General features: G+C 45.5%; 1 protein-coding gene across 1 annotated transcript in view; it reads right to left on the bottom strand.

Annotated features, from left to right (window-relative positions):
* The window catches only part of LOC120058660 (plexin-A2-like), a 375679-nt gene that overhangs the window by 239366 nt on the left and 108965 nt on the right, over positions 1–27348 (bottom strand). The window contains exon 3 of the mRNA XM_039007410.1: positions 15056–15190. Within this exon, the coding sequence (XP_038863338.1) occupies positions 15056–15190 (135 nt within the window). The remainder of the gene's footprint in view (positions 1–15055; positions 15191–27348) is intronic.

The raw sequence follows: 27348 nt of genomic DNA, 5'->3' as shown, positions 1-27348 counted from the left end.
AGGAGAGGATGGCTCATAATAATGTCTGGAATGGAGTAAATGAATTGGTATCAAACATGTGGTTTCCATGTGGTTGACACCATTCCATTGACTCCATTTCAGTCATTATTATGTGCCGTCCTCCCCTCAGCAGCCTCCACTGATATAGTTATATGTCTGTCATATTGAGGTGTCTAGCTATAAGTTAAACCTGATCAATCAATTAGATAGGTGTAAGCAATTATGGTAATTCCAAATCCCCTTCACTAGGTGTCTTCGCTAGACAGACACAGAGAAAGAGAGGGGGGGAAGTGAGAAGGAAAGGATGAAAGTGAGAAAGGGAGAGAGAGGTGGGAAGAGAGTGGAAGGGTGTGATTTGGGTGGGCATTCTAGTTTTTCTATTTCTTTGTTGGCCGGGTATGGTTCCCAATCAGAGGCAGCTGTCTATCGTTGTCTCTGATTGGGGATCATACTTAGGCAGCCTTTTCCCACCTTTAATTGTGGGATCTTGATTTTGTATAGTTACTGTGTAGCCTGCAGAACGTTACATCCGTTTATATATATATATATATATTTTTTTTTGTTCATCTAATAAAGTAAGATGTACGCTTACCACGCTACACCTTGGTCTACGACAAGCGTAACAGGAAGACAGAGCGAGAGAGATGGAGAGAGAGAAACTGAGAGAGATAGACAGCAGTGTAAATGTACTTAGACTTGAGTATTTCAACAACTCTTCTCTTCCAACTTGTTAGGCAATCACATGTACCTATGGGGGACGGATGGCCAGCCACACAGGAGGGTGATTTTTACTATGGAGGAGGAGGAGGCCATGCTGACCGAGATGCAAACTACGCTTCTTCTGACAGGGAATTGTCAAGGAGGTGGACAGCTGGGCATTTGAAATAACCTTCTGTTTATCAATCACATTCTATTATATCTGAAATCATTATGATTTCAATGAATGTCATATCAGAGAGCACACAATGTTTCAATTTGTCACTTTGTGCTTAAAGGTCAGTACCTGTCTAGCCTGCCAGAAGTTTGAGAGGTCGAAGACTGTGGCGCCGGAGTTGAAGCCCATCAAAGTTGTTTCACCATGGCACATGATCAGTAAGTGTCCCAATTCAAATTTTGCCCTGATAAGTTGTTTTGGAATGGTTAATTTATTTGACCACAGCAGAGTTCAATATTATAGAATGTGTGTGTGTCTCAGTATCCTTACAAATATGAAAATCTGCAGACGGTATGACACAGATACGGATAAGAATAAAGTAATCTTCTCTCTAACACTTTAAATGTTAGGGGTGGACCTCATCGGACCCTCCATTAAATCCAGGAATGGAAACAGCTGGTGTCTGACGGCGACCAATCACTTTACCAAGTGGGTGGAGGCAATACCCATTCGCCTTAACTCTATATTCCCTTCTGTAACCCATTAGAAGGGGTGCTTGGAACCAAAAATAGAATTTAGTTTTGTATGATACCCATCAATGATGGACATCTTCAACACCATCGGTTCTCCTGCGGTCATCTTGAGTGACCGAGGTCATGGACGCTGGAACAAGTTACGGATGTTATAGGTTGTATTCTGTCAACAATGGTTTGTTTTATTTATTTTTTTACAATTACTTTTTCCATGGTACATAATCAGACATATTTCAATATCTTACATTGTCAATATATATCATTTTTCTACTGTATATACAGTTATTACATATACTGTAGTCTTTCCAATGTGTGATTGTCTATTGCTATTTTTGTATAACGTACTTTCAGATCACTGATACTCCACCTGATGTGGTGGAAGTTGTCGAACCAGATCAGAACACCTTTGAGGACCACCTTCAGTCACAGACTGAGAAGGATGTGGAGGTTTATGACCAGGTAAAAATGATTGTCCACTGTTCATTTATTTTCTGTCCCTCTAAGAGATATGTAAGAAATGTATTTGTAATATGAACTATAATTGCATTTATTCCTGTTATCAATCAAGATGAGACTGAATATGGACAAGGCGCAGGAGAAACAGAAGGAGAGCTACCGGAGCAGAATCAAGAAGGGGACCAAGTGCTACCACATCCGGGCGAATGACTTGGTTTGGAAGAAGGACGAAAGGAAGGCGAGACCTGGAAAACCTCTTTTGCTCCTAGCTGGGGACACCATCTTTTAAGGTGAATATATAAAATGTCAGATAATAAGTATTTGCATTTGCACACAAAATAACCTGAAGCCAGTTTGTTTCCCTAACAGTGATATTTTTCTCTTTGTCTTGCTAGGGTTACCTCGGTGGAAGCCAACAATCTTCCCATCCACCAGAACCAGTGAGTTTGGATCAGTCTGATTATCTGTGCTCTGAATTGGAGGGGGACCAGCTTGAGGTAGGCTATACCTTCCAAACGTGTTGAAAAGTACATATCTGCCATTTATAACACGGCACTAATCCATCAAATTGTAACCTGTGCGTTTGCTTTTTTATGTCTATGTCTCCTATCCTGTTCCCTTTACTGTGCTCCTGTTCTCCAGGACCTAGGGGTTCTGTCCAACACCCAGACGTGGATCCACCTGATGTCCTCCACTACCTGTTCTCCAGGACCTAGGGGTTCTGTCCAACACCCAGACGTGGATCCACCTGATGTCCTCCACTACCTGTTCTCCAGGACCTAGGGGTTCTGTCCAACACCCAGACGTGGATCCACCTGATGTCCTCCACTACCTGTTCTCCAGGACCTAGGGGTTCTGCCCAACACCCAGACGTGGATCCACCTGATGTCCTCCATTACTAACCACCCTTCAACTTTTCATTACATCATCTACAGCTACTGTTATTGTCATGTTGTCATTATCTGCTAAGAAAGTTTTCTTGCTCTATCATACTGGGCACATAATATGTGAGACACACAGATGAACTAAAAACACTAGCACTGCAAACACAGCAGTGCCTACAGTCTCCCTCTTCAAGTCCCCCTTCTGAGACTGGCTGCCTGTTGAGAACAAGTGACATGCAGAATCTCCCACCCACACAGCAATCACCTCCTCAATATTCCACACAACACAATTCAGTATTTTAGTCTATGATTACAACAAATCTGTAAAAATAAATGAAAGACACAACTGTACCAAAAATTATCAAAGTTGATGTATTAAAATCTTAAATATCGTGAGGTTGGTTTTCACAGCTGTTTCACAAGGTGTCATTATTGTAAGTTGTAAAGTATCCTTTGAAGGTATTTATTTGTTTCACATGATTCATTGTTGTATCCAAGGACCTACAATAGATACATATATATTCAACCACAAGGGAGTACTAACGAGCTATGTGGGATAGAACAACATGAATCATAATAGAGGACTAGTGAAATGATATTATTGCAGTGTAGATAAGTGTAGGGCAGGTTAAAATAAAAACATGACAGCCAGACAAGCAAGTGTATGAATCAAATGGATTTGTGTATGAATGGAGTGGAAATTAGCTCACTTCCTGATCTGTAAGGTAAGTAACTTTAATGTATCAAGCAGATTACACGTTTTCTTTGCCATTTCCAAAACGTAGCAACGTTTAAGACATGGATTTCATGTTGTCATGTTAACAAGGTACCCAAAAGTAGTTTGAAGTAATGTTTTCATTTTATTAGCTGAACAAAACTTGTTTAAACAACGAAATTGTGGAGGAAATCTGTTATTTTTCATTTTTTAAACAACTAATTGACTGATATCGGTTCAATAATTTGAATTCCATGTCATTCTTTTTTTTCCTGTGACCTCAATGTACAGTTTCTATCAAGATAAATCAGATCAAGCCTGAACTGTGCGATGTTGTAGGTCAGTTGTAGTTTCCAGCAGGCCAATATCCTACATATTTTAGCACAATAAAACATGGCAATTAACTACAATGACCATAATCCATTGCGTGCCTACTACAGCTGGTATTCAGCAGTCATTAAAATCATTATTTACTTTGAAGAACTACTAAATTTGTGATTTTGTCAGATGGCACAGACAGCAGCTCTATAAAGATGAGATTATGATTTGGAATGAATTAAAGTCATCAAATAAAACAAATGTTATACACAACAACTGAAATATTTTATTAAAGTAATGTGAATAAATTATGGTAAATAAGTGATAAGCAATAATTGGCAGTCTCTACTATCATGGGACGTTTATTAATTGTTTTATTCTGTGTTGTTACACATTATGCATAGAACATTTAAAATCTAAACCGAAATCAAAAACTGTGATTATTATTATTATAATCAAATAGGACCAGAAACCGTGTGTGTTTTTGTGTGTGTGTGTTTATAAGAGCTCTACACCTCCTACATCCTTCCCATCCCTGACATAACACACACAGAGGGGTGTGAAGGAGAGCTGTCTAAGCAGAGACAGATCCTGAGCAGAGCCCAGATCTCGATCTCTCTCTTTCACTCTCCCTCTCTCCCTCTCTCCCTCTCTCCCTCCCTGCACCAGACACAGCCTCATTGTTATTCAGAGTAGCAAGCAACAACTGGAGCCAAATCTGTCCGCTCTCCACTCTTTAATTTGCCATCATCCCTCCTTTGTTCATCATGGCCTCAAATCATGTATTTCGTCTCCAACACCTCAATGATAGAACAACAGGATGTTCTCTCTATCAGAAGGACCCCGTGATCTTGTGGAGCTGTGACGTAGCATCAGGATGGAATAAGGTGGAATAAGATGGCTATTGATCCCAGTTTCATGTGTACTCTTGAAGGCACTGAGTCATTATCAGATGACTGTCTGTATTACCATGTTGTGGTAATGGTTTGGACTGGTGATGACCATCTCAGGTCTCTTCGGGACTGCATAGTATTCTCTTCCCACAGCCATGGGGTCTGTTTAGCCATAGCAGCAGTAGCAGACCGGAGGAGACATTCTATAATTTCTAAGCACTAAGATGACTAGCAATACACTACATTACTAAGAAAGTGAGAGGGCCAAGGCTTTCTATGAAAGAATATCACTCACAGCACTCTCTCCTTCTGCATGAGAGAAAAGACCATGTCACATAGAGAGGCCACACCATATACCATCAGGCTTAGAGATCACATCAGGAAATGTAAATAACGATAACCTCAACCAATGTCCCATTCTTCACTTCCTGTGTGAAGTAGGCTAGAGAGGGGAAGGCAGAATGGCAGTATTTCATGAGAGTTGTAGGAGAACGAGAACTAGAGGGGGATAGTGAATGAGAGAGAGACTCAGTGAGCATAGCCTTGCTATTGAGAAAGGCCGCCGTAGGCAGACATGGCTCTCAAGAGAAGACAGGCTATGTGCACACTGCCCACAAAATGAGGTGTAAACTGAGCTGCACTTCCTAACCTGCCAAATGTATGACCATATTAGAGACACATATTACCCTCTGAATTACACAGATTCACAAAGAATTCGAAGACAAACCCAATTTTGATAAACTCCCATATCTATTGGGTGAAATGTGCCATCAAGGCAGCAAGATTTGTGACCTGTTGCCACAAGAAAAGGGCAACCAGTGAAGAACAAACACCATTGTAAATACAACCCATATTTATGTTTATTTATTTTCCCTTTTGTACTTCAACTATTTGCACATCGTTACAACACTGTATATAGACATAATATGACATTTGAAATGTCTTTATACTTTAGGAACTTTTGTGAGTGTAATGTTTACTGTTAATTTTTATTGTTTATTTCACTTTTGTTTATTATCTACTTCACTTGCTTTGGCAATGTTAACATATGTTTCCCATGCCAATAAAGCCCCTTAAATTGAATTGAAAGAGAGAGAGAGGGAGAGAGAAAGAGAGAGATTCAGGGGCCCACTGCCAAAATAGTAACAACATCAATACACGTCACTGCTCTTCTTCACACATGACTGAGAGAAGGGAAGGGCCCTGCAGAGATGACAAATCATAGCCAGTGCCGAGACCAAAGCACAAATGGGAGACATGGAAATGGAAAACACCCACTAAAATACATAAACACATACAAGAATGCATGGTGTGAGTCTTCTGTCCACATCAGCCTAGCAACGTACACTGGCCATGTGCAAGAATGAGCACAATCAAAGATGCCCATTCCTTTGCTTTTTGTTATCATGTGACTACAGGAGACTGCAGGGGTTGTGGATGATGGTAGGTTGTCTAGATAAAGTAGCTCAACTAGTCAGTAGCTAGCTGCTACTGTATGAAAGCCTTGCCATATCCAGAGCCAGTCTCCTACCTCGTGTGACCTGCCTCAGTCCCTCCTCAGGCCCAGTGGAAGCCAGGACACTTTTTCTTTCTTTAAAGATACAGATAGGAGGAGAGGACAGTCATCTATCACCTCTGTGTGACAGCGTAACACCGTATAGCTGGCTGTCTCCCTTGTTGCTCTCCTCTGCTGTAGCCTGTTTAATATGAGGGCCTATTGATGGCTATCTGCTACCCACTGCTGTAGCCTGTTTAATATGAGGGCCTATTGATGGCTATCTACTACCCACTGCTGTAGCCTGTTTAATATGAGGGCCTATTGATGGCTATCTACTACCCACTGCTGCAGTGCTGTTTAATATGAGGGCCAATTGATGGCTATCTGCTACCCACTGCTGTAGCCTGTTTAATATGAGGGCCTATTGATGGCTATCTGCTACCCACTGCTGTAGCCTGTTTAATATGAAGGCCTATTGATGGCTATCTGCTACCCACTGCTGTAGCCTGTTTAATATGAGGGCCTATTGATGGCTATCTGCTACCCACTGCTGCAGCCTGTTTAATATGAGGGCCTATTGATGGCTATCTGCTACCCACTGCTGTAGCCTGTTTAATATGAGGGCCTATTGATGGCTATCTGCTACCCACTGCTGCAGTGCTGTGGTGGCGGTGGCCACGCTTTGTCACTTCATTAGAAGTGTGCAGACGGGGTGACCTTGCACTTTGTCTCCTCTTTGTCACTCCTCCAGCTGTCCCTCTTTCCTTCATCACTCACTCTTTCTCCTTCTCCTCTGACGGACCAAGCAGGCAACCAGCCAGCCAGCCAGTTCCCTCCGCTCTGTCCCTCTCCCTCTCTCTCTCTCTCTCTCTCTCTCCCTTTGTCCTCATCCCTTTCTTCTCCCTCTCTACCCCCTCCCTCCATCCTCTCCTTCCTTCATTACCAGATGCTGTCACATCCCCCGGTTGCCCCCCACCTCCCATCCCGCTCCCCTGCCGTGCCACCCTGGTTATTTATAGTGTCACACAAGGCGGTGGGGAAGGTGGCTACGACACACACACACACACACCCACCCACCCACCCACCCACCCACCCACCCACACACACACACACACACACACCCACAAACACCCACACACACACACCCACACACCCACACACACACACCCACACACACACCCACCCACACACACACACATGCACACCCACCCACCCACACACACACACCCACACACCCACACACACACACACACACACACACACACACACACACACACACACACACACACACACACACACCCACACACACACACACACACACACACACACACACACACACACACACACACACACACACACACACACCCACCCACCCACCCACCCACACACACACACACACACACATGCACACCCACCCACCCACACACACACACACACACACACCCACACACCCACTGTTACGTTCCCCAGTTTCTGTGTTTTAGTTTGTATTTGAGTGTGTGTTTCAGGAGATGGCTTCCTGAAGTACTCCCCAACCAGATGATTGGTCGACCCCAGGCTAATTGATGATTGGAGCTGACCCCGCCCCCTCGTCAAGAAGCAGCTGACTCTAATCACCATTGCCACCTGAAGATATAAAAGCCAGTGTTCTGTTCAGAAGAAGAGAGATGAGATCAGGAGAGAGATTAGAGGGAGATTGAATATTTAGGAGAGAGATTAGAGAGAGAGGAGAGAAATGATTGGAGGTTAGAGGGAGATTGAATATTTTGGAGAAAAGGTTAGAGGGAGATTGAATATTTTGGAGAGAGATTAGAGGGAGATTGAATATAATGTTTTGGAGAAATCATTAGAAAGAGTTCTGTGTTTGTTGCTTTGTCAAAGCTTCTTTAGTGGCCTGAGTTAGTTTACTCAGTTTTGTTGTAAAGTGTTTGTGAAATTGTTAATAATTATTCTGTTTCATTTGTTCCCAGGGGGGAAGGGGAAGGCACTTAGGGAGTGCTTAGGCAAGAGGCCTGAGGGCATACATATACCCGTAGTATATTCAATGTCTAGGCACACTAGGTAAGACCTGGGCGGACCACCCCCTGTATTTTGGTTAGGGCACCAGGTGTTGCTAAGTTAGGTAAGTTAAGTGGGTAGGCAGGTTAGATAGGAGAGGGGGAGCTTTGATATTTACTTTCTTTCCTTTGGTTCCGTCCAGCCCCTTTTCCCCATATTACCGTGTAGGAAATAAATCCTAGTAAATGGTAAATTCTGACTTCTGTCATCCTTATTCGCACCTACAGTCCATACCTCTTTCACTTCACGGGGAGTTGAGTTGTAGCAGGGAGTTGCGTTCCCTCTTTTTCAGAGGCGTGCGTAACATAATAGCTTTAGTCCCTCAATTCCGAGAGTTGGGCGGACCACCCCCTGTATTTTGGTTAGGGCACCAGGTGTTGCTAAGTTAGGTAAGTTAAGTGGGTAGGCAGGTTAGATAGGAGAGGGGGAGCTTTGATATTTACTTTCTTTCCTTTGGTTCCGTCCAGCCCCTTTTCCCCATATTACCGTGTAGGAAATAAATCCTAGTAAACGGTAAATTCTGCCTTTGTCGTCCTTTCTCGCACCTGCAGTCCATACCTCTTGCACTTCACAGAGAGTTGAGTTGTAGCAGGGAGTTGCGTTCCCTCTTCTCATAGGCGTGCGTAACATAATGGGGGCTCATCCGGGAGGGGGCTCATCATTCCATTAAACCCACCGGACCTTGCTGCACTGAGCTCTCTGTGGTTAGTGATTGAGGTGTGATGGTAGGTTGTGAGTTTGGATGACTTGTTTAGTTTGTGTGTTCAGTATATTGCTGTGTACAAGATGGCTGCCTCAGCCATCTCCAAGTTTTTTGAAGCGCCCTCTATTGATTGTTTGGTGAGATTTCGTAAAGTAGACCTTATAGCTATAGCTGACCATTATGGATTCATTATCCCTGAGAAAGCCCTGAAGGCTGAGCTTTTGGTGCTAGTCAGGGAGGGTTTAATGCGAGAACGAATTCTCTCATTGCAAGGAGAGGAGACGGGTAGACCTTCCGATGCCAAGTCGGAGGACAGGGTGGAGGAAGGGGTTGCTCGTACCCCCTTTGCATTGCCTCGATATGATCCTTTATCTTCTGCTTCAGGTCGTTCAGACGGGACCGCTAGGCTGAAGGTGAGGCTGGCCCGGTTAGAAATGGAGCAAAAAGATAAGGAGAGACAGATGCATTTTGATCTTGAAATTAGGAAAATAGAAGCCGACAAGGAGGTGAGGATCCGACAACTGGAGCTAGAAGCTGGCTCCGGTACGACTCCAAAAGCTGCTTATCATCAAGCCCACTTTGATGTAAGTAAAAATATAGCTTTAGTCCCACCATTCCGAGAGTCGGAAGTTGATTCCTATTTCTCTGCGTTTGAGCGTGTGGCCGCTGCGCTACATTGGCCACTTGAGGTTTGGCCGCTCCTGTTACAATGTAAATTGTCTGGGAAAGCCCAGGAAGTAGTAGCTGCTCTCTCGCTGGAAGACAGTTTACATTACGAAACAGTTAAAACTACCGTGTTGCGGGCTTATGAGTTGGTGCCTGAAGCTTATAGACAGCGCTTCAGGAACCACAAGAAACCCTCTCACTGTACTTTTGTTGAGTTTGCTAGGGACAAAGAGTCTCTGTTTAATCGATGGTGTTCAGCCAGCAAAGCTAACACCTTTTCTGATATTCGGGAGTTGATGCTGTTGGAGGATTTTAAAAGCAACCTCCCTGATAGAATTGTAGTTCATTTAAATGAACAGAAAGTGGTGACATTGGCCCAGGCAGCAGTGTTGGCAGATGAGTATGCTTTGACACACAAGACTGTCTTTGGTGCACCTCGTTTTGAAGGTAGACTGATTACGTCATCAGTGCCTCGTTCAGGTCGCTTTTCCTCTGACAAACCTTTTCATGAGATCCGTGAATGTTTTTACTGTCACCAAAAGGGTCAGGTGATTGCGGACTGCCCAGTTTTGAAAAATAAACCGAAACAGTCCCAGTCACCGTCCCCAAAAAGGAAAAGTTTGGGTTTAGTCAAGTCTTTGGCTCGTCCGTTGGTCCGAGGTATTGATTCGGCATTTGAGAAACCGGATCCTGTCTATGCTCCGTTTATCTCTGCCGGTTGTGTTTCCTTAACTGGAGAACAAGCTGATCAAAAGCCCATTAAAATCTTACGAGACACCGGGGCGGCGCAGTCAGTAATCATTACTGATGCTTTACCCTGGTCTCCTGAAACGTATTGTGGCTCGCATGTTATATTACAGGGGATAGAGACAAAAACAGTACCTGTACCATTACACTGGGTCCACTTAGTGTCAGACTTGGTATCAGGACGTTTCCGTGTTGGTGTAGTGTCTACACTGCCAGTAAAAGGAGTCACATTGCTACTAGGGAATGATATTGCTGGTGGTAACGTTACTCCTGTGTTAGAGGTAGTAGAAATCCCAGAAATCAGAATTGCAGATGAGAAATTGGTTCAAGCATTTCCACATGTTTTTCCTGCTTGTGTCTTAACGAGGGCACAAACTCGCAAGTTTGGAGATGTGGTGGATTTGGCTAGTTCCATTTTTTGAGAATGTTGAAGTAGAAGACAATGCACCGAGTATTCCTTCTGCAAGTCCGACAGTTTTTACAGGAGTAAAAACTAAGGCAGGGGACTGCGAAATCGCGCCCCAATTACATGACATTCTTTTGTCTGTCACCCCTGAGAAGGTGATTGAATGTCAAAAAGGAGACACCAGTCTTCGTAAGTGTTTTGCTTCGGTAATTTCCATTGAAGAAGCTAAAACTAGAGAGACTGCCTACTTTATGGAAGCAGGAGTTTTGATGCGTAAATGGGCAGCTCATGACACCGTTAATGACTGGAGTGAAGTGTGTCAAGTGGTTGTTCCTACACCGTTCCGACAGCAGGTGCTGTCACTCGCCCATGACCAGGCGTGGTCTGGACATTTGGGGATCACAAAGACTTATAACCGGGTCCTTCGTCATTTTTTCTGGCCAGGTTTGAAGTCTGATGTGGTCCAATTTTGTAAAACATGTCACGTATGTCAACTCACTGGGAAAGCGAATCAAACAGTTCCTCGAGCACCGCTCTGCCCGATTCCTGTGGTGGGGGAACCGTTTGAAAGAGTGATAGTTGATTGTGTAGGTCCATTGCCGAAAACCAGGTCAGGTAACCAGTTCCTACTAACAATAATGTGCAGTGCTACTCGATACCCAGAGGCTATTCCTCTCCGCACTATAACGGCTAAGACTGTGGTGAAGGCACTGGTGAAGTTCTTCTCTACGTTTGGACTCCCTAAAGTAATCCAAACTGATCAGGGATCCAACTTCATGTCAAAGCTGTTTTCAAATGTGTTAAAGACATTGTGTATTTCCCATCAGGTCTCAAGTCCGTATCATCCAGAGAGTCAAGGGGCTCTCGAACGCTGGCATCAGACGCTGAAGGCAATGCTACGCAAGTATTGTATGGATACCAGTACCGATTGGGATGAGGGGGTGCCCTTTGTCCTATTTGCTATTAGGGAAACGATACAAGAGTCCTTAGGGTTCAGCCCTGCTGACCTTGTGTTTGGACATACCCCAAGGGGTCCGCTGAAAGTGTTGAAGGAGCATATCTTATCTCCTACACCCAGCAGCGCCCCTAAAAATGTGTTGGATTATGTCAGTAAGATGCGGGAGAGACTGCACGCCGCATGTGCGTTAGCCCAAAAGTCTCTCTCCTCTTCGCAAAAACGCATGAAGTTGCATTATGACAAGAAGGCTGTTGGCCGTTCTTTTGCACCAGGGGATCAAGTTTTAGTTTTGTTGCCAATTCCTGGCTCATCTCTGTCAGCACGTTTTTCTGGACCATATCTGGTGGAAAAGAAACTCAGTGACACCAATTATGTGATAAAGACTCCAGATCGAAGGCGTTCTTCCCGTGTGTGTCATGTTAACATGCTAAAAGAATATTATGTACGTGACTCTCCAGACAGCTCCTCAAGTAAGCCGGTCCAGCCCGCCGTCTCCAGTGTGGCTGCGGTGGTGCTGAAGCCTGGCTGGGACCTAGAGGATGATGAGGAGGATGGGTTGGAGTTACGCCATACGTTACAGCAGTGTGAACGCCTATGTAATTCAGAGATGCTGAAGAAGTTACCCTCTCAAATGGAACATTTGGATAACGTTCAAACTAAGGACCTTATCCTATTGATAAACAGTTTTCTCAGTGTGTTTCAGGACGTTCCAAGTCGCACGTCCATCTTGGAACATGACGTGGATGTGGGCAACGCTGCTCCTATACGTCAGCATCCGTACCGGGTTAATGCAAAGAAAAGGGAGGTAATGAAAAGTGAGGTAGCTTATTTATTACAGAATGACATGGCAAAACCCAGTAACAGCTCCTGGAGTTCCCCATGTATTCTTGTTCCTAAGCCTGACGGTACGTCCCGCTTATGCACGGACTATCGTCGTGTAAATGCAGTTACAAAGTCTGATTCTTTTCCTCTACCTCGATTAGATGACTGCATTGATAGAATTGGCTCTGCTGCTTACGTTAGTAAGTTAGATTTGTTAAAAGGTTATTGGCAGGTGCCTCTGACCTCTCGAGCTTCTGACATATCGGCTTTTGTTACGCCTGATAACTTTGTACAATACACTGTGATGCCCTTTGGCATGTGTAATGCACCTGCTACATTTCAGCGTCTAGTTAACATTGTGTTTGCAGATGTGCCAAATTGTACTGCATACCTTGATGATGTGGTGATACATTCGTCTACTTGGTCTGATCATCTCTCCACTTTGAAAAGTGTGTTTCAGCGGTTAGAGAATGCTTCTTTAACCCTCAATTTGGCCAAGTGTGAATTTGGGAAGGCTACGGTGACTTACTTAGGGAAACAAGTGGGACAAGGTCAAGTGCGCCCAGTATCTGGCAAGGTGGAGGCAATTGTTGCTTTTCCTGCTCCCACGACTCGACGCCAGTTGCGCAGATTCCTAGGGATGGTAGGGTACTATCGTACATTCTGTAAGAATTTCTCGACGGTAGTAGCTCCCCTTTCATCTCTGCTTAGTCCCAAGGTACCATTTAGGTGGTCCAAGGATTGTAACCATGCTTTTGAGTCCGCTAAAGCGCTACTTTGTAGTGCCCCAGTGCTTGCCGCCCCCAACTTTGACAAACCTTTTAAGTTGGAGGTTGACGCTAGTATAGTGGGGGTGGGTGCGGTTCTCTTACAGGAAGATGAAGATGGAGTGGATCGGCCCGTCAGTTTCTTTTCCCGTAAGTTCAACTCATGTCAGTCAAGGTACTCCACAATTGAACAAGAGACGCTAGCTTTATTGCTAGCCTTACAGTTCTTTGAAGTATATGTGGGATCCAGTGCCTTGCCTGTTATGGTCTTCACAGACCATAATCCTTTAGTGTTCTTGAAACAAATGTACAATCAGAACCGCCGCCTTATGCGGTGGGCTCTGATTGTACAAGGATATAATGTACAGATAGCCTATGTGAAGGGCTCAGCGAATGTGGTTGCTGACGCTCTATCACGGGTTTACTAACTGGGGAAGCGTTGGGTTTTGTTATTACAAACTGTATGTTTGCAATTTTTGTGGTGGGCGTGTTACGTTCCCCAGTTTCTGTGTTTTAGTTTGTATTTGAGTGTGTGTTTCAGGAGATGGCTTCCTGAAGTACTCCCCAACCAGATGATTGGTCGACCCCAGGCTAATTGATGATTGGAGCTGACCCCGCCCCCTCGTCAAGAAGCAGCTGACTCTAATCACCATTGCCACCTGAAGATATAAAAGCCAGTGTTCTGTTCAGAAGAAGAGAGATGAGATCAGGAGAGAGATTAGAGCACAGGTGTCAAACTCATTCCACGGAGGGCCGAGTGTCTGCGGGTTTTCGCTCCTCCCTTGTACTTGATTGATGAATTAACATCACTAATTAGTTAGGAACTCCCCACACCTGGTTGTCTAGGGCTTTATTGAAAGGAAAAACCAAAAACCTGCAGACACTCGGCCCTCCGTGGAATGAGTTTGACACCCCTGGATTAGAGGGAGATTGAATATTTAGGAGAGAGATTAGAGAGAGAGGAGAGAAATGGTTGGAGGTTAGAGGGAGATTGAATATTTTGGAGAAAAGGTTAGAGGGAGATTGAATATTTTGGAGGGAGATTAGAGGGAGATTGAATATAATGTTTTGGAGAAATCATTAGAAAGAGTTCTGTGTTTGTTGCTTTGTCAAAGCTTCTTTAGTGGCCTGAGTTAGTTTACTCAGTTTTGTTGTAAAGTGTTTGTGAAATTGTTAATAATTATTCTGTTTCATTTGTTCCCAGGGGGGAAGGGGAAGGCACTTAGGGAGTGCTTAGGCAAGAGGGCTGAGGGCATACATATACCCGTAGTATATTCAATGTCTAGGCACACTAGGTAAGACCTGGGCGGACCACCCCCTGTATTTTGGTTAGGGCACCAGGTGTTGCTAAGTTAGGTAAGTTAAGTGGGTAGGCAGGTTAGATAGGAGAGGGGGAGCTTTGATATTTACTTTCTTTCCTTTGGTTCCGTCCAGCCCCTTTTCCCCATATTACCGTGTAGGAAATAAATCCTAGTAAACGGTAAATTCTGACTTTTGTCATCCTTATTCGCACCTACAGTCCATACCTCTTTCACTTCACGGGGAGTTGAGTTGTAGCAGGGAGTTGCGTTCCCTCTTTTTCAGAGGCGTGCGTAACACCCACACACACACACACACACACACACTCACACACACACTTAGGGCGCCACTTTGATGTGTTATTATCAATGCTGTTTGATATCAGCTGTACCTGCAGTCACAATGTACTCCGTGGTCTGTGTTCTGCTGAGCTTCTGCACCGTGTAAATGCGTCCTACCTGTTTCTCTGACATGACGTACAGATAGTTGTGGTCCAGTGAGAAGGCCATGTCTCTGAGGATGGAGCTGCCATCCTTGATGACCAACACCGTCTCATACTGGACCCCACCGTGAGGAGGACCGTCCACACGGATCTGATGACCAGAGACACACAGGTTAACATTACTGTATTAAACACACCCTGACTGAGGGACACACAGGTTAACATTACTGTATTAAACACACCCTGACTGAGGGACACACAGGTTAACATTACTGTATTAAACACACCCTGACTGAGGGACACACAGGTTAACATTACTGTATTAAACACACCCTGACTGAGAGACACACAGGTTAACATTACTGCATTAAACACACCCTGACTGAGGGACACACAGGTTAACATTACTGTATTAAACACACCCTGACTGAGGGACACACAGGTTAACATTACTGTATTAAACACACCCTGACTGAGAGACACACAGGTTAACATTACTGTATTAAACACACCTTGACTGAGAGACACACAGGTTAACATTACTGTATTAAACACACCCTGACTGAGAGACACACAGGTTAACATTACTGTATTAAACACACCCTGACTGAGAGACACACATGTTAACATTACTGTATTAAACACACCCTGACTGAGAGACACACAGGTTAACATTACTGTATTAAACACACCCTGACTGAGAGACACACAGGTTAACATTACTGTATTAAACACACCCTGACTGAGAGACACACAGGTTAACATTACTGTATATAAACACACCCTGACTGAGAGACACACAGGTTAACATTACTGTATTTAACACACCCTGACTGAGGGACACACAGGTTAACATTACTGTATTAAACACACCCTGACTGAGAGACACACAGGTTAACATTACTGTATTTAACACACGCTGACTGAGGGACACACAGGTTACCATTACTGTATTAAACACACCCTGACTGAGGGACACACAGGTTAACATTACTGTATTTAGCACACCCTGACTGAGGGACACACAGGTTAACATTACTGTATTTAGCACACCCTGACTGAGGGACACACAGGTTAACATTACTGTATTTAGCACACCCTGACTGAGAGACACACAGGTTAACATTACTGTATTGGTCCCGTGTGGCTCAGTTGGTAGAGCATGGCGCTTGCAACGCCAGGGTTGTGGGTTCAATTCCCACGGGGGGACCAGGGTTCAATTCCCACGGGGGGACCAGGATGAATATGTATGAACTTTCCAATGTGTAAGTCGCTCTGGATAAGAGCGTCTGCTAAATGACTTAAATGTAAATGTAAATGTACTGTATTAAACACACCCTGACTGAAGGACACACAGGTTAACATTACTGTATTTAGCACACCCTGACTGAGGGACACACAGGTTAACATTACTGTATTTAGCACACCCTGACTGAGGGACACACAGGTTAACATTACTGTATTTAGCACACCCTGACTGAGAGACACACAGGTTAACATTACTGTATTAAACACACCCTGACTGAGAGACACACACTGAGGTTAGATATGACTTTAGTCTATGGAAAACTCACTAATAAGGTTGTACAGCATTTTACATGGGCTCACTATAGATAAGATCGGATTTAACATGCCATTGAGAATCCTATTTAAAATACCAAAACAGGACTCTACAGTGCAACCATTTTACTCATATATGTGCCTAAATATTTTGCTGTGCGACCTGGAATTTTCATTTAGGAGCACCAGTGAGAAGAGAAAAATAAAAGGATTCTAGCTTTATTACCTGAAATATTTTGTGGCCTACATTTTTCAAAACGTGCTCCTTGTAAAAAAGGTCAGCATCAAGCCCTGCAGAAGTTAACATGGTTTGTTGTATTTTTTTTCTAACGTTGGAGTATGACATCAGTTAAACTTTGAATCCACTTCTGATTGAAAACCCATATTACCACAGTGTAATAACATTTGAATGTCTGATTTTAGGGCTGTGTTCAGCACTACGACCCTCTGTGACATGAGTTGCCTACACATCTCGTCTTAGCATCAGTTACCGCTTCCCAAATAAGGTGACTGTAAATCTCTGGAAGGATCCTGGCGACTGGCGGTGGCGTGAGATAGAGAGATGGTTCTGTGATGTCACTGGTCGCTGTGGTAACATGAAAGCTGATGGTTCTATCATCTGTTGGGCCCCTCCTCTCTACAGCCTTGTATCTATTCACACAGTGACAGGTCCAAAGAGCACCCCACAATGAAACCTTTGCCCTTACCGCACCCCCCCAGGGGGTCGTCTCAAGGTCTGTCATTAGGGTCCCCTGGGAGTAGGGGCGAGGGGCGTAACAGTGAGGCGGTAGAAGTGGCCAAACACAAGAGAACAAAGGTGAAATAAGTTCAACACAACCCCTGATTCATGGTCTCTAAGACAAGAGGTTAGTCAGGGTTAGCCAAGCCCATAGAGCAGCGCCAGCAGGTTCTGTATGGTTCTGTATGGTGCTGTATGGTTCTGTATGGTTCTGTATGGTGCTGTATGGTTCTGTATGGTGCTGTATGGTACTGTATGGTTCTGTATGGTGCTGTATGGTTCTGTATGGTTCTGTATGGTTCTGTATGGTGCTGTATGGTTCTGTATGGTGCTGTATGGTGCTGTATGGTTCTGTATGGTGCTGTATAGTTCTGTATGGTTCTGTATGGTGCTGTATGGTTCTGTATGGTGCTGTATGGTTCTGTATGGTTCTGTATGGTGCTGTATGGTTCTGTATGGTTCTGTATGGTTCTGTATGGTTCTGTATGGTTCTGTATGGTGCTGTATGGTTCTGTATGGTGCTGTATGGTTCTGTATGGTTCTGTATGGTGCTGTATGGTTCTGTATGGTTCTGTATGGTTCTGTATAGCGATGTATGCATAACGATGTTCATTATGGCCAAACATCATGTTGTGGGGGTGCTTTGCTCCACGAGGGAGGAAAATTATGGGGATATATTGAAGCAACATCTCAAGACATCAGTCAGGAAGTTTAAGCTTGGTCGCAAATGGGTCTTACAAATGGACAATGACCCAAAGCATACTTCCAAAGTTGTTCCAAAGTCAAGCTATTGGAGTGGCCATCACAAAGCCCTGACCTCAATCCTATAGAAAATGTGTGGGCAGAACTGAAAAAGTGTGTGCGAGCAAGAAGGGCTACAAACCTGACTCAGTTACACCAGCTCTGTCAGGAGGAATGGGCCTAAATTCACCCAAATTATTGTGGGAAGCTTGTGGAAGGCTACCCGAAACGTTTGACCCAAGTTAAACAATTTAAAGGCAATGCTACCAAATACTAATAGAGTGTGTGTAAACTTCAGACCCACTGGGAATGTGATGAAAGAAATAAAAGCTGAAATAAATTGTTCTCTCTACTATTTTTCTGACATTTCACATTCTTAAAATAAAGTGGTGATCCTAACTGACCTAAAACAGGGAATTTTTACTCTGATTAAATGTCAGGAATTGTGAAAAACTGAGTTTAAATGTATTTGGCTAAGGTGTATGTAAACTTCCGACATCAACTGTATGTGCCTCCCCTAACAGGGATATGGCTGGCTGTGTTGTTCTGTCTGTCTGCAGCCACAGGGGAACACTCGATAACTCTGACCTTCCACACACACAGTCTGCACTTCATCTCAATCAGACCTCTATCACACAACATACTGCCCAGGGAGCTCTGAACACAGTCACCGCCTATTCTCTTTCACTCACACTCACACTCACACTCACACACACACACACACACACACACACACACACACACACACACACACACACACACACACACACACACACACACACACACACACACAAAGGTTCCCCAGAGTGCACTTCCAGTCCCCTCATCTCCCAGCCCTCCACCAGAAGTCTGTCCATCCAGGAGGTCTAAACAGCCCCAGTGTTCAGTGTTCATGTTCATCACCCTGCTTGTTTCTCTACCAGTGACCCTGGAAAGGTTAAAAGCCCTCACTTTAACCCCTGAGTGAACACTCACACACCAGCGGGCCTAAACAGACCGCTGTCAGGTAAACATGAACTGAGATAAAAGATTTATGGCCTCCCCCAATCTCTCCCCCCACTCTCCCTCCACTCACCCTGCATCTCTCCCCCCACTCTCTCTCTCTCCCCCACTCTAGCCTTGGCTCCTGAGTCACATAGAGAGATAATGGAATCAACATTAAGGACAGTCCACAGCCCCCACAGCCCCTCTGCTCCTTGTCCCCCTCCCACAGCCCCATGCAGCAGACCCTGTTCTGTAGAGGTGCTCAACTCCCCCCCGACACACTCCACAAGCAGAGAAACGATTCCAGGCATGCAGCTTGTGAGTTAGAGTTCTTCAACATCTCCCTTGAAATTGTCAGACAGATACACTTTGCAGAGAGAGAGAAAGACAGCGAGAGAGAGACAGATAGAGAGAGAGAGAAATGACCTGGAGCAGGTAATGGAGGAAGCAGAGGTTGATTGGGGCTGAGTGCAGTGTAGTGGAGAGGTACAAGTGAACCCTGAGGGAGGGCTGATGCCAGTGGGCTTCTATCCAAACAAAAAATGCTCTCCTCTCTCCCACATCTAACCTCACTGTAGGTCACCTGAGACTTCCTCTACCCCAATCTCCCTTTTCCCATGATGAGTCTCTCAGCATCATACACTCACACCGGAAACCTGTTCTGTCCTGCTTCTCCCCTCAATTATTTATATATAGGCTACTGAGAGAGAACGGTTCAGTTTACCAACCTCCTCTCCTCTCCTCTCCTCTCCATCAGAGAGTATTATACACCATCCATTACAGAATTCCCCTCTGCTAGGCCAACCTGAACCTAAAGGCTACTGCCACGTCCCTGCTTCTCTGGCTTCATGTCAACGCCTCCACCATTACCAACGTTACTGTACCTCTCCCCAGAGGTGAGAGCAGAACCAGAGGAACAGAGACAGGGAGACAGATGGAGAAAGATGAGACTGTGTGAGAGGGGGGTCAGACCTTTAGCAGGCCATTGTTCGTGGAAACACGCCAAGGCCACGGAGCTGTGCAGCATTGTTAGCTGGCTAAAGGTTTAATTTTACTTTCACAATCATGAACCTTGTTTGCTGACCTAGAGTTGACTTCAGGACAGACTAGGGTGCATTCATACATATTGTATGGCATACATACTATGCCATCGAGAGCACTTACAGTTTACAGGGGGAAACTGGGGCAGAAATAGGTGTTAAAGTGTGCACTCAGATGTCTCCCTGATCAGCTAGAGAGCTATGAATGGGAGCAAGGACTGTGGCTGACTGGAGTGTGCAACCCTCATGTTTCTCCATCAACCTGCTAGAGAGGAGAGACCCTACCAGTGTGTCCTACTGTCCCTCCATCAACCCGCTAGAGAGGAGACCCTACCAGTGTGCCCTACTGTCTCTCCATCAACCCGCTAGAGAGGAGACCCTACCAGTGTGCCCTACTGTCTCTCCATCAACCCGCTAGAGAGGAGACCCTACCAGTGTGCCCTACTGTGTCTCCATCAACCCGCTAGAGAGGAGACCCTACCAGTGTGCCCTACTGTCTCTCCATCAACCCGCTAGAGAGGAGACCCTACCAGTGTACCCTATTGTCTCTCCATCAACCCGCTAGAGAGGAGACCCTACCAGTGTGCCCTACTGTCTCTCCATCAACCCGCTAGAGAGGAGACCCTACCAGTGTGCCCTACTGTCTCTCCATCAACCCGCTAGAGAGGAGACCCTACCAGTGTGCCCTACTGTCTCTCCATCAACCCGCTAGAGAGGAGACCCTACCACTGTGCCCTACTGTCTCTCCATCAACCCGCTAGAGAGGAGACCCTACCACTGTGCCCTACTGTCTCTCCCATCATATTCAGAACCAGCTCAGGACCATGGCAACATGGTGCTTGGGGTCTGTGGAAGGTGCTTCGGAAGCCCTGGGTGCTTCCCAGCTAGGGGCCTCTGCCAACTGGGCTCTTTTGATCAGGGCATGAAGATTGACCGAACTCCATTGCAAACTGTTCTTCTCTTCTTTCTCCTCTGTAGTTGGGAGGAAGTCTGCCAGGGTCTGGATCTCTGAGTATGTCTGTCTGTGTGATACAATTTGTCCAGGGAAGTGCTGAATAAATCCGGGGAAAAAGTGCAATGAATGTGTGTGCAGCACATTTAAGGATGCTCAATGCCTGGAGATGGGGGGAAATGGGGGGAGATGGGGGGAAATGGGAGTACGCCTCAGTTCTCTCATTTTACTCTTTAAATACATTTAAGTTATGTAACATATAAATGTATTCAATGTACAAACTATTTAGCCTTAAGAATTCTTCCACTGAACATAGAGTATTGACCTAGCAACAGAACATGTAAACATGGAGCACTTAGCAAGTAGACATGTAGCGCCATGAAAGAGGTTCATTTAGCTTCTGAATCTGAACATGAAAATATGTTTTCAGTTTCAGAAGCAGATATAGCAGTAAGTTGGTCTGTTTTTCTGGTGCATCCAATCGGTGATGATATGCTGCTTATTATCTGTGACATTCAAGAATATCCTCAAGCTCTAACGCTCGCTCTTGTTGTTTTAAATAAGCCTTTTCATTTAAACAGCAGAAAACTATGCAGGTCCACCGCTTAAACACATGTATTTTTCACATTTGGAAATAAAACTATTTTCCATCCCCAGCTGTGAATGAGGTTAGTGTCTGTGAACCAGACTCAATACGTTTCCTATGGTATCTGTGCCAACACTAACAGGCATACTGAGGGTGACTGGTGGATGTGCTGCACTTCAATATTCACCTCCATATAAATAGAATTACTACTTTATACTATCATATATCTATTTCTATTACCACAACTAAGATGGTGGTGCAGTCTGCATCCCATTCTCAACAGTTATCTGTTAAAGAGACGTTGGGTTAGTTAGACGCGGCTGAACAGTATATTGTACTGTAGGTACTAGAGCCAGCGCTTAGTGAGAGAGCTAGCTGACTGAGAGAGAATACACTCCAGGCTTGAGGAGAATCTCCCAGTACAATCTGTTGAGGAGACTATGAACTAGAGAGAGAGAGAATGCCTCAGCTGGGTGTATAGAGCCAGTAGCTCCCAGTGAGAGATCTAGCTGACTGAGAGAACAGAGCACAGCATAACTCCCACCACACCACAGTAATCTGTCCCGCAGCTAGCCTATCTAGCCTATCTATCTCCAATCTAATTCTGGACTAATCCATTCTCAGTCTGTTCAATTGTTGTGGCTGGCGATAGGATAGATAGGATAGGCGCTCCGCTGAAACTGCCTGGGCTTTATCTGACTGATCCATCACCCATCCCACACACTGGATTAGATTCCACAAAGGCACATGGCCGTTTCCCAAATACCACCCTATTTCCTACATAGTGCACTACTTCTGACCACAGTTCATAGGGCTCTGGTCAAAAGTAGTCAAGTATATAGGGAATAGGGTGTCATTTGGCATGTGCCCCCCTGAACATATAGTGAGACGCCCAAAAAGTTAAACAGCTGCACCATCGAGAGCATCCTGACGGGTTGCATCACCGCCTGGTATGGCAACTGCTCGGCCTCAGACCACAAGGCGCTACAGAGGGTAGTGCGTACGGCCCAGTACATCACTGGGGTCAAGCTTCCTGCCATCCAGGACATCTATACCAGGCGGTGTCAGAGGAAGGCCCAAAAATGTTCAAAGACTCCAGCCACCCTAGTCAAAGACTGTTCTCTCTGCTACCGCACGGCAAGCGCTAGTGGAGTCTAAGTCCAAAAGGCTTCTAAACAGCTTCTACCCCCAAGCCATATGACTCCTGAACAGCTAATCAAATGGCTACCCAGTCTATTTGCATTGCCCTGTTACCCCTGTTACACACTCAGTCACGGATCAGAGGGGGGAGAGAGAGGGTAACAGCCAAAATAAGGCCTGACTAATCAATCCCCTTTCTGATGGAGCCCTATGAAGTCCTATCAGTCAGTAGAATAGATGGGATGTGTGATGTGGGCTATCCTCTCAGGGAGCCTGATAATAACTGCTGAGCTCTAGCAGCACCACTGTGAGAGGCAATGGACCTCATCTGAAAGCTGCCATGGTTTGAGGTCCTGTGTGATGGCCCACTGTAGCGCTCAGCACTCCTTCTCACACTAACCTGCATTTCTATGTCAACAGTCTAATGTGGTCAGTCTTTTCTGCTCTGGTCTAGTATGTGAATGGGAGGACTAGTTAGTCGGCTCTGGTCTAGTATGTTAATGGGGCCTAGTTAGTCGGCTCTGGTCTAGTATGTTAATGGGGCCTAGTTAGTCGGCTCTGGTCTAGTATGTTAATGGGGCCTAGTTAGTCGGCTCTGGTCTAGTATGTTAATGGGGCCTAGTTAGTCGGCTCTGGTCTAGTATGTTAATAGGGCCTAGTTAGTCGGCTCTGATCTAGTATGTTAATGGGGCCTAGTTAGTCGGCTCTGGTCTAGTATGTTAATAGGGCCTAGTTAGTCGGCTCTGGTCTAGTATGGTAATGGGGCCTAGTTAGTCGGCTCTGATCTAGTATGTTAATGGGGCCTCGTTAGTCGGCTCTGGTCTAGTATGTTAATGGGGCCTAGTTAGTCGGCTCTGATCTAGTATGTTAATGGGGCCTCGTTAGTCGGCTCTGGTCTAGTATGTTAATGGGGCCTAGTTAGTCGGCTCTGGTCTAGTATGGTAATGGGGCCTAGTTAGTCGGCTCTGGTCTAGTATGTTAATGGGAGGCCTGGCTGGGCTGTGAGCCCACATGTCTGGGTGTGAGGTGTGGTGTGTTGATGGCTCCATCCTGGCTCCCGGGCCTTGGCTGATGGAGAGCTCCTCAGGGGCCGGTGCCCAGGGGGAATGTGTCACCCTGGGGGGAAATTCATCACCCACAGCAGGAGTAAGGTGCCATGGCTGTGCCACACTACCACCTCCTTGCCTCTGAACCATCACAGCACCATATCCTCACTTCCACTCCACACACAGACATACCGTACCCATCACTTCACCCAGGACAGGGCAGGGAAGGGCAGGCAGTAGAACACTGAGCTACATCTTGATTCACCACCTCTTTCACCTCACACATCCCTTCTGGAAATCCCTCTTGAAATGTAGCAGACCTGAATTGTATTTCTTTACTGGTGGAATGGAGGGTGGGTGGATACTAGTATTTCTTTCACCCCTCTCTCTCTCTACCTCTACCTACAGTATCTCTCTCTCTCTACCTCTACCTACAGTATCTCTCTCTCTCCCTCTACCTACAGTATCTCTCTCTCTACCTCTACCTACAGTATCTCTCTCTCTCTCTACCTCTACCTACAGTATCTCTCTCTCTCTACCTCTCTCTCTCTCTACCTCTACCTACAGTATCTCTCTCTCTACCTCTACCTACAGTATCTCTCTCTCTACCTCTACCTACAGTATCTCTCTCTCTACCTCTACCTACAGTATCTCTCTCTCTCTACCTACAGTATCTCTCTCTCTCTACCTACAGTATCTCTCTCTCTCTACCTCTACCTACAGTATCTCTCTCTCTCTACCTCTACCTACAGTATCTCTCTCTCTACCTCTACCTACAGTATCTCTCTCTCTCTCTACCTCTACCTACAGTATCTCTCTCTCTCTACCTCTACCTACAGTATCTCTCTCTACCTCTACCTACAGTATCTCTCTCTACCTCTACCTACAGTATCTCTCTCTACCTCTACCTACAGTATCTCTCTCTACCTCTACCTACAGTATCTCTCTCTCTCTACCTCTACCTACAGTATCTCTCTCTCTCTACCTCTACCTACAGTATCTCTCTCTCTCTACCTCTACCTACAGTATCTCTCTCTCTCTACCTCTACCTACAGTATCTCTCTCTCTATCTCTACCTACAGTATCTCTCTCTCTCTATCTCTACCTACAGTATCTCTCTCTATCTACCTCTACCTACAGTATTTCTCTCTCTCTACCTCTACCTACAGTATCTCTCTCTCTAACTCTACCTACAGTATCTCTCTCTCTCTACCTCTACCTACAGTATCTCTCTCTACCTCTACCTACAGTATCTCTCTCTCTACCTCTACCTACAGTATCTCTCTCTCTCTACCTACAGTATCTCTCTCTCTCTACCTACAGTATCTCTCTCTCTCTACCTACAGTATCTCTCTCTCTCTACCTCTACCTACAGTATCTCTCTCTCTCTACCTCTACCTACAGTATCTCTCTCTCTACCTCTACCTACAGTATCTCTCTCTCTCTCTACCTCTACCTACAGTATCTCTCTCTCTCTACCTCTACCTACAGTATCTCTCTCTCTCTACCTCTACCTACAGTATCTCTCTCTACCTCTACCTACAGTATCTCTCTCTACCTCTACCTACAGTATCTCTCTCTCTCTACCTCTACCTACAGTATTTCTCTCTCTCTACCTCTACCTACAGTATCTCTCTCTCTAACTCTACCTACAGTATCTCTCTCTCTCTACCTCTACCTACAGTATCTCTCTCTACCTCTACCTACAGTATCTCTCTCTACCTCTACCTACAGTATCTCTCTCTCTCTACCTCTACCTACAGTATCTCTCTCTCTCTACCTCTCTCTCTCTCTACCTCTACCTACAGTATCTCTCTCTCTCTACCTCTACCTACAGTATCTCTCTCTCTACCTCTACCTACAGTATCTCTCTCTCTCTACCTCTACCTACAGTATCTCTCTCTCTCTACCTCTACCTACAGTATCTCTCTCTCTCTACCTCTACCTACAGTATCTCTCTCTCTCTACCTCTACCTACAGTATCTCTCTCTCTCTACCTCTACCTCTCTCTCTCTACCTCTACCTACAGTATCTCTCTCTCTCTACCTCTACTACAGTATCTCTCTCTCTCTATCTCTACCTACAGTATCTCTCTCTCTACCTCTACCTCACTCTCTCTCTACCTCTACCTACAGTATCTCTCTCTCTCTACCTCTACCTCTCTCTCTCTACCTCGCTCTCTCTATATCTCTCTCTCTATGTCTCTCTCTCTACCTCTATCTACAGTATCTCTCTCTCTCTATCTCTACCTCTCTCTCTCTACCTCGCTCTCTCTCTACCTCGCTCTCTCTATGTCTCTATGTCTCTCTTTTTCAAACACACACACACACGCGTGCACACACACACACACACACACACACACACACACGCGCGCGGGCGTGCACACACACACACACACACACACACACACACACACACACACACACACACACACACACACACACACACACACACACACACACACACACACACACACACACACACACACACACACACACACTCTGTAACCAGTTGGGAGAAAACCTGAGTAACGTCTGGATAACACATCTAACCCATCATCAGTGTCAGCCCAAACTATCCTGCCGTCAGCAGCATCTACAAATGTGTTCCGTGTGTGTGTCCGTGTGTTTGTGTGCGTGGGATGGTTTCCATCAGTAGAGCACGATGCCTTTGTGTTCTGTTTTCTGTTGTACAATGTAAGCTACTATAAGGCCTTGAGTAAGCCAGCCTGACGAGGTTCACTACATGTCACTTCCCATCTGACACACTGACTGGAGGGAGGGAGATGGAGGGGGAGGGAGGGAGATGGGGGGAGGGAGGGAGGGAGATGGAGGGGGAGGGAGGGAGATGGAGGGAGGGAGGGAGGGAGATGGAGGTGGGGGAGATGGAGGGGGGAGGGAGGGAGATGGAGGGGGAGGGAGGGAGGAAGGGAGATGGAGGTGGGGGAGATGGAGGGGGGGGGAGGGAGGGAGATGGAGGGGGAGGGAGGGAGGAAGGGAGATGGAGGTGGAGGGAGAGGGAGATTGAGGGGAAGGGAGGAAGGGAGATGGAGGGGGAGGGCGATGGAGGGTAGGGAGGAAGGGAGATGGAGGGGGAGGGAGATGGAGGGGTAGGGAGGGAGATGGAGGGGGAGGGAGGGAGGAGATGGAGGTGGAGGGAGGGAGATGGAGGGGGAGGGAGAGTGCTCATTTAAAAGGTGTGAATCAGTACAAAACCCTACACACAGATAGAATAGCATCAAAATCCAAACATTCACACACAAACCAAGGAGAACTCCGTGTGAGTAACTTCTGTAGTAGAGCTAACAAAAATATAAGAATTACTGTTTGTACTTGCATCTGTGTCAATCAAAAAGGGATTCTCATTGAATTGAGACTTCTTCCTCCCCTCTCCATGTACACTCTGAACCTTTCTACATGCCCAATTAAAATGTCACTTTGCTAATTAAGTCTTTTACCTGTAGGCTATTGTGTCCTCCCCTTGTCACTTCTCATATCCATAGAGATAACCAGGCTTCTGTT

Source organism: Salvelinus namaycush, chromosome 14 (assembly GCF_016432855.1).
Source record: "Salvelinus namaycush isolate Seneca chromosome 14, SaNama_1.0, whole genome shotgun sequence".
Lineage (NCBI taxonomy): Eukaryota > Metazoa > Chordata > Actinopteri > Salmoniformes > Salmonidae > Salvelinus > Salvelinus namaycush.
This window is presented reverse-complemented; position numbering and strand designations above follow the sequence as displayed.